The following is a 12,256-nucleotide window of genomic DNA, read 5'->3' as shown; positions in this document are numbered from 1 at the left end:
AGTATTTTTTAAAAATCTCCTTAATGAGCCTCTGTAAGTCAAAGGAAACTTTGAGCTTTGGTAAAATGAAAAAAAAAATGTAACAAGGATGGGAAATTTGATGTTGGACATTTTGTACTCTCCCAACTCTTGAAAAGAAAATGAAAGAAAATGAAAGGAAGAGAATAGCATAGCAGCTGGGCAGGTTTTTAACCAAGAAATGGCCTGTGGCAAAACCATGGCATGGGGGCTCCAGCCCCAAAACCCCTAGCTTTGTGCACTGCCAGAGAAGGACACACAACATTTTAAGCCAGTGGGAATATGGAGGACACCTAAGTGTAGGAAAAAGAGTTGAGGAAAAACAATTTCTGCATCCTATTACTGTAAGCCTTAATTTGTACTTTTGATAACCAGTCATTTCTTTGAAGACAAAAATACCATTTGCTTTCTCTGCATACAAGTAGAAAAGTGCTACTGTGAAAAAAGTCACCTAGGACTTTGTTGTTAAAAATGTTCACCATCAAGACAGATGGGGCATGTATCTACTCAAGCCTTCAATCCAATAACTGCTTGGAAAAGAAAAGAGATGAAAATACCTTTCACACAAGACTTTGGAAACTGTAGGGGCTATGCTGGTGTCTGTGAATAAAGTCTGGTGTATCTGGGTAGCTTGTTTTGTATCTGTCATCTTCTGAAAATCTCATCTGTTCATGTCCAGAACTTAGCGGTGTGCATCCTCTCTTATTATTAACTATTTATATTTTATGTACTGATGAAGCAGTGAAAGTGATAACAAGAAGTGAGGTAGACTTCACGCAACTGTTGTAAAATTCACAGATTTTACAGCTGTTCACACTCCTTCTGCTTTGGACAAAAAACCATCACCGGAGACCATGCCCCTTTTGCTGCTTGACCGAACTCCAGAGCTGAGCAAATCCCAACAAATCTGACTTTTCTTTCGGGTCTCAAAGACTATTATGATCACATTGTAATTGTTCTCTGACTATTATGGAATGGCCTGTTCCCTTATTTAACACATGACAAATGGCAGCACGCACAGCGTCATTGGTTTGCCCTCTGCTGTAATTGCTGTAATTGCAATGGCTTTGTCAGAGAGAACCTCTAATAAACTACAGTGACCTAAAGTGTCATTAGAGAAGAGCAAACAGGGCCAAGTTAATTCTCAAAACTCTGCCATCAGCAGAGCAACAGGGATGAAAAGAGGTTTGAAAGATCAAAGGTGTCCAATGCTGACTGGGGCTCTTGTCACTATGTGCTGTCAAACAGTTGCCATAGATTGAGCCCAATTATGTCTAGCTTGTTTCCCCATTCTCTCAAAAAACATTAAAAGCTAGCATATCCTTCTTCAAATCCAGCACATGCTTTCTAAAAAGCTGGCGCAGGCTTGCACAAATCACATCTCTAAATCACAACTCATTTTTAAGAATCAAGCACAGTACCTAAAATTGAGCAAACGATTCTTACTAAGTGGGCCCACCTCTTACATCACCTTCCCACCCCCAAATTTCCCAATTTCTTTAAAGCTGGCATTCACTCCTAAAGATCCCTGCTTTTAAAAATGAAAAGTATTTTTTAACTGAACTATTTATATATAATAAATGGCGCCTAATTAAAATAATCCAAGCAATGCATTTACTCGGAGGTAAGTTATGTTGCCCTTTCCTTTAATCCTCACTACCCTATTAATTAGCAGGTGGCCATACTTACAGTAATTAACCTTGTTTGGGGTCTAGAAGTTAAACAGGGCCAGGTCTGGATGGTACTTGGATAGGAGACCATGAAGGAATGAGACTCACTGGGAAGTTAAGAAAACCATCCGAGAAGAGCAGCTCCAAGTCACTTCCATGTTGTTGAGAACATATCCTTGAAGTCATCAGGACCCAACTTTGACTTGAGGTAGACTTCACTTTTTATCCAAAGAATCTGTTAGTGACTCAGGGGACCTGGAATACCTGTGTGTGATATTCAGGCAGACTGACAGTGTTCTGCCTGCAACTGTGCTTCTTCCTTGCAGACTGGAAGAGGAGAATAGAAGGAAAGACATTTTTGGATCTGTGTCTGCACTATTCTGTTCTTCCCTTTAATGGTGGCACCATTACCGTAGCCCTGACTCCTCACACTGGCTATTGCAATGCTCATGTCTTCCAGCTTGCTGAGAAGTACATTTATCATATCAGCCCCTCTAGGATCCTCAGTGTCAATAAATTCTAGGAAATGTGCTCTGGCAATCACCATCACAAGGACATTTTTACTAGGTTCTCTCGCTACAAAATGCATCCTTAAAGCCATTTGTTCTATATGGCTAATCTCAGGTGTGCAGTCCAGAATAGCAAAGTAATAGCTCACTGACTTCAGATCTACTACTATGATCTTCTGTTGGACTTTTGTTGTCAATAACAGTATGATCTGATTTTGTTAGCCCTGCAAAGTAGTCCAGACAAGAAGCACAACCAGAAGTACTGTTCTATTTTTATTGTAAGGTTATATTAACAGAATCTTGCAAGACTGAGGCATATCTCCTCTCCTTTCCTTTTACTCCCTGGAAAACAAGGGAGGTTCTCTTCTGAAAGATTTCCCACATCATCCCCTCTTCTGTGAGCTGAGACATCTTTAACACACCAGTTGTCCTTTCTGTGGCTCTCCCTCCCATCTTCCAAAGTCATTTCCAGATACCATTACACATTTTAAACTTTTTTTCCAAAGTAGTTGTACATGTAGACTTCTTGGGCAATGATTCTGGAGCAAAGTATCAAACTCAGCCATCAGCTCTACAATTTTAAGAAACGTCTGGTTGTTTGGCACGTACAGGTGATTTAAAATACCATCCAGTGCTAGATTTTGGGTAGTAAACATTCTCACAGTAGCAACAAGCCTTTTCAGAAACATTTTGCCAGTAAAGGGACTCTGATGCAATCTTCTCTTCATACTCATCTCATCTCTGCGATTTGCTGCCTTCTTATAGCATGTGAGATTTGTAGCCAGGTATCCCAGTGTTTTGTTTCTGTAGAACCTAATGTGGTTGAAACATTAGACTGGAAAAGTATGCAACCAACTTAGTATGTAACGTTCTAGATGTTTGAGTACATAAGTGTGACCTCTCCAGTTGTCACAATTTGTAATGGAAGAACCTTGAGGAGCAGGAGGAAGAGCCGCAAACAAGACAATGGTCAGATAAAAGAAATTTGAGTCAGAGGCAGAAATGTAATTTGAGAAAGCCTCTCAGGCTCAGCCCTCCCTAGTTCTCTTGAAGATAAAGGGGGGAAGGGGGAAAGTACATTTAGACTTGCAAGATTCTGTTACTGTAGCTTTATAATAAAAGTAGTATTAGCATTCATAACTTTGGTTTCCTAGTCTGGTCTACTTTGAAGGACACCATTGAGGATTTCATGCCAGTAAAGTATTGGACAGAAACTTCTGTTTTCCTTCTCTTTAGGGAACATGAAGATTTTCACTTGTTGTGGTCCATGCAGTGCAAGAAAGTGTTCAGGTGGGTCCACAATCCTACACCTTCTAGACTCCATTTACAGTAGCAGCTGTTTCTTCTGTCTCTACCACACCTTTCTCAATTCTTCACTTTTCTGCAGGAATGGGCCTGGCTATGTCCACTTTAGAAGGAGATCTGGATGCTGCAGTAGCTGTAAGGTCACCTGGAAGACTAGTCATCTCACCACCACTCACACGGTTGCAGGGGCTGGGAAGCTGGCAGTGAATACTGTTTCTGTGTGTCTGAGAGCAGCTCATCCCTGTCTTGATAGAAAAGCTTCCTTTTTCTGAATGCTGCACCAAGAGGGGTGTTTCCTTCTTTTGCTCATGGCTGCTGTCCTGTGCCAGCTGTAGTGGCTTTCAGTGCTTAGCTGAAGAGGATAAATAAGCAGGTTGGTAGCAGGGCCTGGCTGAAGGAAGATGTAAGTGTTTTAAGTGGCCTAATTGGCTCCCACTGATACCTCCTCCCTGCTCTCTTCACATCAGTCAGGGGAGCAGCCCCCTTTCACTGTGTTCTTTGCAATTATTTCTCTTATACACCACATGCAGTATCTTTCTTTCATCTTCATTTTGTGCAGCAATCATTCTCTTATGGGCATTTTTCTTCATCTGCATCCTCTTTCACTTCATTGTTCTACCAAGCATCCTTTTTCATATTTCCCATTAGCATAACTCCACATTCTTCCGTAACACAATTCTTTTCACTTTGCTCCAAGCAGCTTCCACATTCTCCTTCCTTATGGCCACTTCCATTCATTCAGTGGAAAGATTAATCTACCTCCTAATACCTTTTTATACAGGCTCGCATTTTCTATCCCAGCTGTCATTTTACTTTCACTCTCATTTCTTTCAGTTTTTCCCATTCAACACCTCTCATCACCCTTGTATCCTCATTAATTCTTTCAGTCTTTCATCAGAAACAAACAAATCAATCCTGCTTTTAGATTAATTCTTTTGCCATGTGTATATGTGAAGAGGCTAATGCTTAAACCACCTATCTGAAACAAAGAGAACTTCTAAGTAGATACTCATCAAACCATAATCATTACTATTCATTCTTGGGTCTCCCAATGACCCAATCACTTTTTCTGTGGTTCTCACCTACCCATATGTACCCATATTCATGTTTCTTAACCGAAAAAATCACCCTGGATTGCTTTTTTCAAAACATTGTATAATGTTGCACCAACCTATGAATTCTTATTTTCATATGCACCAATCTAGATGACAGCAATTTGTAATTGCTGACACATATTTTAACTCCTTCATTTATAGTGAAACCTGTATGTACTTCATCAACCTCACTCCACAAGACCAGACTACCTTCATTCAGATCTATTACATTCTTCTGTTTTCTCTGAATTTCACAAATACACATCTTCCTACCCTACCCTAGACTTTCACATTTTTAGTAAGGTAAAGAAGGTGTGGATAAGGTTAACAAACTTATTTATACTCCCTCACCCCCCATGCAAAAATTCTGCTAAAGGTAAGTATAGTATAGGTACCTGGGTTACAACGGCAATTGAGACTGGGATTGCTGTCACTAACTGATGCGGTCATAAAGTGTGACATCACGTGACTGCATCGCTTAGCCATAGCAATCACAGGCAGTCCCAGTTGCCACTGAAACCCCAAGATCTGGGGGTCATTAAAGAGCACAAGGGTGCTGCGGAGTTTGTGGGGGAGGACCTGGGAGGGCCAGTGCAGGCTGCATGTGGCCAGGGAGGGTGCTGCAGGCAGGAGAAAAAGTGGGAGCAACTTACTAGAGTGACTTGCGACCTTCTCTGCTGGCTTCCCTGTTGTGTTTGCTTGTGGGAAGCCAGCAGGGAAGGTCACAAATGGCAATCACATGACTGCAGCTCCCAGTGATGTTGTAATCGTGAGCCAGGCACACAAGCACTCAGATCACAATCACGTGACTGCGGGGCTGTTGCAATAGCCAGAATTTCAAGGACCAGTCGTACATTCATTTCTTCAGTGCCGCTGAATGGTCCCTGAACAAATGGATGTAAGCTGAGGACTACCTGTAGCACTTTTTGGTCCATATGGCTCAACTGCAGCCAAAACCCAATTTTATCCCAACATGCTCATGCTATTCAATGCAAGTTAAGTTCTCCAATCTAGAGATTACTATGCAAATCAACATACTGTTGCCTGCGTCCCACCAACTAGGAGGTACATGCAAAATACTCACACTCTTTTAATGTAACATTGGTCTTCAAAAAGTTTGCTTATATTTATAAAAATTAAATTTCTTCCTCCTAAATATTGGGACAGTAGCATGCAGACTTTCCATCCTCTGTTATTTGGACAAACCTTATCACATGGCAATTTTGCCATGCCACTCCTGCTATATTCCAAGGTCATGTCTGGAATTCAGTAGTACAAAGTATGATGATGGCGAAGAGATTGTGTGACTTCTGAAAAAAGATTCCTGATTCACTGCATGCTGACTGGAGACCAGGAGCAACTGGGTTCCTGCCCAGTCTTGGAAAATCAGCTTTTTATTGTTCCTTTCTCCCCTGACTCTGACTTATATGGAGTGTGTGTTGCAACGTGTTCGTTCTGTGTTTATGGAGTGCATGTGCACCGACGTGGTGGAACGGCTGCTGAAGGGAAAGATTGGAATGGGCAAGTGCCAACAAATGGGAGAAGATGAGCTTGTGAGTGGGTGGGGGAGGCTGAAGGGAAGCTGTAATGGGTGGGTGGGAAGAGAGTCAAAATGGGAGAATAACCTCTATTGATGCAGGAGAGAGCTGAGTGAGGGGTCCGTGAGGGATTTAGACAACAGAGCACAGTTAATAGTGAATTCACAAAGATCTGTAGGCAGGATTTGGAGACAGAAAAAAGGAAGCATTCCCACATGGTTATGTCTGGAATTCAGTAGTACACAGGATGGTGATGGTGAGGAGATTACGTGACTTCTGAAAAAAGTTTCCTGATGTACAGAAGAGAGCTAGGGTGATGTAGTGGAGAATGGGTAGGACCAGGAGTAGAGAGACCCAGTTCAAGACCAACCTCAGCCTTGGAAGTCCACTGTGGGCTAGTCACAGTCTCTGAGCCCAATCCACATCACAGGGTTGTTCTTGTGGAGAAATACTGGAGGAGGGAGCCCTACATAGACCACCATTCCTGAAGGAAAGGTGAAATATAAATCTCATAACTAAAGAAGTAAAGAAATAGAACTTTGGGGGTTATAGTATTCCCCTTGACAATAAAACGTCCATCACGCTGTTACAAAGTGAGCTTTGGCTCATCTCTAAACATCCTCTAGTATGACCATCCCATGATGGTAAGAATAAAAACTTTAAGAATTGAAGCTGGAGTTTGCTTTTTCCTGTCCACACTTGCATTTCCCTTTGTGTAAGCCTGGGTGGGGAAGAGAAGACCTTTGTTATTATGGAAACGTTTTCAGCTACTCAAAATGGATCAGTAAAAAAACACCTCCCAACAGAGATGCATAGTAGTTTTGCATATTAACTACTGAAATGTAGGAGTTAATACGAGGAGATGAACTGTTGCTTTCATGTAAAATCAGAGGCACTTGGTCAGTTATTACTGGAAACTGAAAGCTGGACTAAGGATGAACATGCAGTTGTCTTCAACAAGGCAAGTGTGATGCTACTGCAATACCCATCTCTTTCATTCCCAGTGAGGACAAAAGAAAAAAAAATAAAGAAAAAATGTTAAGAGCTAAAGTAGAATTACTTGTGCACAATCATGTACCTACTTCTCTTCCTTTGCCTGCATTTTTAGAGATGTCTGCTTGGCATGATTTGTTCCAAAGTATGTAATGGCAGTCACCAACGAAGGCATGTCTGTGTCCTTTGGACATTTAAGAAGTTCATTGTGTAACCTTCCATTCTTACACTCCAGCATATCAGCAGAATCCAAACAGGCTTTGTGTTCTTTCTTTGATAAATCCATTGTCTGTGGAAAGAAGGTAAAGGGGGAAAAAAAGCTTATTTATAACTTTGGTATAATTGAATTGATGCAATTCTACAAAGAAACAGGCACAAGGTAACAATTTTGCTATATATATATACCACTTGTAATCATATAGCGTTTATTGTAAATAATAATAGCAATAGAATTGCCTCTAGAAGCGGCAAGCAAGACAAATGGGTAGAAAAGATAATAGCCTATATAACACAAAAACAACATATTACACTTGCTCAATGAACCCTGTATTCAAGGCTGTATCCATGTTTTTTAAAAAGCCCTCCACGTATTTGAATCACTTGCCTTCGAAGCCTTAAAGCGCCACGAAAGAGCTCGAAGGCTGCTAGAGCTGTAAATATTTTCATTAAAATGCTTCCTCAAGTTATGCATTCACCAGAGGCAAACACAGAACAATACTTTCAAAATTTCTATATAGTTAATGTTAATAAATGATAAAATAAATATAAACATGCAATATAGTCGCGTTAAAGGGGGAAAAACGTCTTTTAAAAATCCTGCCACGGTTCTACTGAAAAAAAAAAAATCCCATCATGGTACTGATGAAAAAGAATGACCAAGTCAAATATTTTAAGAGGCAAAGCGGGGACTTGACAAAATCAAAGTTAGATTTTGCCACATTCAATAGTAGGGACCTAAGCAACACATTTCTCTCTCTCGGTTCAAAATCAGTGGGGCTTTAAAAGCTTCATTCTGGCTGGATTATGCATAGGTTTCTCTGTCCCAGCTTTAAAAAATGCATAATATATGTGTGGATAATTCAGTGGAACTTTTGGGCCTGATGGTCCCACCTCTAGCCTAAGCTCTCTACTTCTTCTTATGTTCAGTCTGTATTTTTGTAAATAAATTAAACTGTTACAGAACCCTACAAGCCTCTTGGTATTCCCATGATTGGAAATAAACCCAAGAAAAAAATTGTTTTTCAAAGCTATTCCTCTCTTGCAGAAATGGAGCAAGTATAGCTGTGTGTTTGGGAGACCATGGAAAAAGTGAGGAAGCGGCAAAGGAAATTGGCAAACAGTGGAAGAGCTATGATTTATTTAACTACTGTTTATAACAGATTTATGTAATAACAATAACAACAGCAGCAACAACATAAATCTATTAGCCACCCAACTCCAATGGACTCTGGGTGGCATACAAAACTAGAAAAACATAAAAACAGCTGGAAACATCAAATCAGACATACAGCCCACACTAAAATAACTTAATAAACAGCAAAACAAAACAAGGGTCCTAGACAAATACTAAACATCAACCCCAGGCCTGGCACCAAAACCAGGTTTTCAAAGCTTTCTAGAACCCTTTATCTTTCCAAGCTTTGAAGCTCTCAAACAAAAATAGAGTTTCATCCTCAAAATTCTTGGTAAAATCTTAAAAAGACCAAGCCCATTGTAATTTGAGAAGGATGATATACCCCTGAGCTGTAGGAATGACCCGAAAACAGGAATACTGAAGGCCAAAACCCACCGCAGAAGTTGACACAAGACACCATGCTGCAGGCGAAAGAGGAAAACAGTCATGAGTCTAGAAATATCATGGAGTAAGTTGCATAAAGTTCTATATCACAACAATGTACAAAAAAGTCTTAATCGAAAAAGCTCATATATTTTCACTGTTTCTTCAGAATCCTTAAAGCCAGAAACCTCAGAGAGAGACAGAGGGGGGATAGAGGATGAAGGGGAAGAAATATTCAGGATACTAGTCAAGCAGCTGGACTGAAAGATTGAGAGAACATGTCTACTACATACTTAAATTGATGGGCATTTACAGAATGGGTTCAAAATCTGCAAGGTGACAGGCACATCACTGCAATCCAATCCATATGTTTGTCAATGCATTTGCAAAAGGAGTGGGGCTTGAACTGTGATGCCCCACCCAACATCTTGAAGATTTTGACACCCCCCCACTCCACCACACACACACACCATCCACTGACAGCTCTTGTGATGGATCACAGGAGTGGGGAAGATTCTGGAATGGAGCTTCAAGGTTGTCAGGAAGGGGGAGAGACATTCCAGGGCAAGCACCTCCTCAGTCTGCAACAAGGCGGTAGGAAAACGAAGAGGATGAGGCTGGCTCCTTCCCAGAGCCTCACTGAGTATATTCTCTAGTAGCCGTAGATAAGTTTAGTCTGGCGAGATTCTGTCTATTAGATAATAGTCAATAAAGGAACTGTTCTGCACTGGAAGGCCTCAAGGTGGTTCTTGGGCTGAACCTGACAGCTCTGCTGTTATTGCTTTAGCCAAAATTCCTGTATCCCAGAAGATCCTGGGTCCTCTTGGTCTGTCTGTACAGACCAGTGTTTCTCAACTTTAGCAACTTTAAGATGTGTGGATTTCAACTCCCAGAATTCCCCAGCCAGCATGGCTGGCTGGAAGTCCACACATCTTAAAGTTACCAAGGTTGAGAAACACTGGTGTAAACTGAGAAAGGGAGACAACTGGAAATCCACTGAACAGTACAGTTCCTAGGATTGACTGGTGGAAGTCACTATGGTCTGCTAAATCTAGAAAATATACATGTGAACTTCTAGCCCACCACATTAAAATGATCATTATGAGAAGACACAAACTTGTTTCATGGAGTCTGTTTTAGAAGCGGTGGAACTACTCAATGCCAGTGCCTCTCTGAGATAAACCACTGTGGATCATTATGTTCACGGTTTAAAGCTTTTGTGGGCCAGCCCCTGAAAACACACTCCTTTCCCTCCCATACTTCCAGTTGCACACAAAAAGCCAACATTTTAACAGCTACTTCTTAACCCAATGCTTAGAAAAGTTATTCTACCTAGGAAAAACCTCAGGAAGATCTCCCAGTCACAGGGGGGGAAAAAGTCAGATACAGAAGTGCTGAAAAGCTTGTATTCTGGAATAATATAAGGTCCAGAATTATATTATCCTGTACGTTTTGCTCCATTTCTTGACATCAGCAGATCACATTTTTTGATTTGAAGCGTGCCAAGTAACAGCTTTTCAAATGCCAATGGGTGTTAATCTCTGCAATGACCAAATGACCCCAGCCACGTTTTATTCGGTCTGCATACCTGTTGTTTTCCTAACGCTTTCTCGTTTATCTCTAACTCCATTTGTAAGTGCCTTTCCAGCACAGCGGCATTTTCCATGATAGTTGCTATAGTAATTTCCTTCTGATGAAGCTCCTCTGTCAAGCCAGAGATTTCCATCCTCAGTCTCTCCACCTCAGAGCGATGGGACTGCTCTTCCCGATAAAGTCGGTCCCTTATCTGCAGCAAACGTGGCCCAAAAAGGAACAATGAGAGCCGGCCTTCCAGATGGTATCGTTTTTCACCTACTAGTGACTTTCGGAGCTGTCTGTTCTTAAACACCAACCATACAGAGATAGCACACAGGAATTTAAAATGTCTTGATTCAGAATGACCAGCTTTGCTACTACTTTGAGCGTTTTTATGGGTTTTTCTGTGGCACTCCCAACATCTACCCCATAGGTGAACAGATATTGAGCATAAAACACGATCAGGAGGGAATTACTTGTTGTCATCAACAGATTCAGGTTCCAACATAAGGTATTTTATTAGAAGAAATAATTGGAATAAAAGCAGCAGGGGGAGGTTCTCAGCACCGTGCGTGATTAGCTCCTTTACTTCAGTACAATTATCGCACAGTAAATGGATTTGCAGTCGCAAGTTGCATGCCGCTTTTGCACAGGAGTGCAGAACGCCAATATTGGTTGTTGTAAACCTTTCTTTAAAAAAATCTCTGAACTAAAAAAGAAATGCTTTAAGTTTAGGCCAGATGTTCCATTGGCTCGGTGTCACAAAATGTATTGTGTATCACTGTATTATTAAATATATTAAGTACTATTCCCCTCTCAGGAAGCCTGTATTTCTATGTCAGATTTCTCCTTAAGAACATAAGCAGTGCCCAGCTGAAATGGACCCCCAGCCCATCTAGCCCAGCCATCTGTTCTCACAGTGGCCAACCAACTGCATAAGGAAGCCTGCTAGTCTCCCAGCAGATGACCTGCAGATCCAGGCTAATAACCACTGACCCCCATGACTTTCATGAATTGACCCAACCCTTTTTCGAAGCCAGCCAAGCCGGTAGCCAGCGTAAGGATAAATGTGGGAATAAATATGAAAGTGATTCCGAACAGTTGATATCAACATGCAAAGAAAAGCAATAATCTGGATTATTTTTACAATTCTCTTTGTAGAGATGGAATTCAGCCATTACTAAATATAGTTCCTGGAAGTCCTCTGATTTAAAAGTATGCACACTGTGGGATCCAAGGAAAAGAAGTTGGACTTTAAGTGGACTTTCTGTAGGAGCCGGTTGTAGCTCCTTAACTCCTCTTGCATTGAAAACCCAAACAGATGTTTGAATATAAGATCTTTCTTGAACTGGCATCATTAAACTCTGCTTAAGGCAGTCCTCTGTCCCAGCGTATCAAGACTGGAAAGAAGATACAGAGTAACCTCAGAGGCTGAAGGACTGGTCAGTTCTCCCTAAGAGTAAACTAGAGGCAAAAGATGAGGAGCTTCCAAAGAGGCATTCTACCTTAACATGGGAAACACTTTCTATCTAGCAATAACAGCCTACTGGTCCTTCAAGTAAAATCAGCAGCTAAAACATTACATTCAATCAGAAATAAATTTCAGGAGTAAATTAAAGAGAAAACATGGTAAATGTGGACAGTGTATTTTTTTAAAATACTTTTGGAGAAAAGACACATTTAGTGGCTGCCCTGTTATTTGTAGTCTTGCCGTTTTCAGTGCTGTTCTGTCCTCCCTTAAGATTATAAAAAAATGGTGGGCTTCCTTTTTTTTCCC

The 12,256-nt window shown here is 41.0% G+C and overlaps 1 protein-coding gene across 1 annotated transcript in view; it reads right to left on the bottom strand.

Annotated features, from left to right (window-relative positions):
• DEUP1 (deuterosome assembly protein 1) overlaps window positions 1–12,256 on the bottom strand; it is a 48,659-nt gene that overhangs the window by 8,860 nt on the left and 27,543 nt on the right. The window contains exons 9-10 of the mRNA XM_088140564.1: window positions 10,545–10,690; window positions 7,217–7,420 (exon numbers count right to left, since the gene is read on the bottom strand). Of these exons, the coding sequence (XP_087996690.1) occupies window positions 7,217–7,420; window positions 10,545–10,690 (350 nt within the window). The remainder of the gene's footprint in view (window positions 1–7,216; window positions 7,421–10,544; window positions 10,691–12,256) is intronic.

The sequence above is a fragment of the Python bivittatus genome, unplaced genomic scaffold, assembly GCF_059951505.1.
Source record: "Python bivittatus isolate LINGU-HERP-01145 unplaced genomic scaffold, Pbiv_v1 ctg000340_np1212, whole genome shotgun sequence".
NCBI classification, from domain to species: Eukaryota; Metazoa; Chordata; class Lepidosauria; order Squamata; family Pythonidae; genus Python; species Python bivittatus.
Note: the sequence above shows the minus strand (reverse complement) of the source record. Positions and strands in the feature narration are given on the sequence as shown.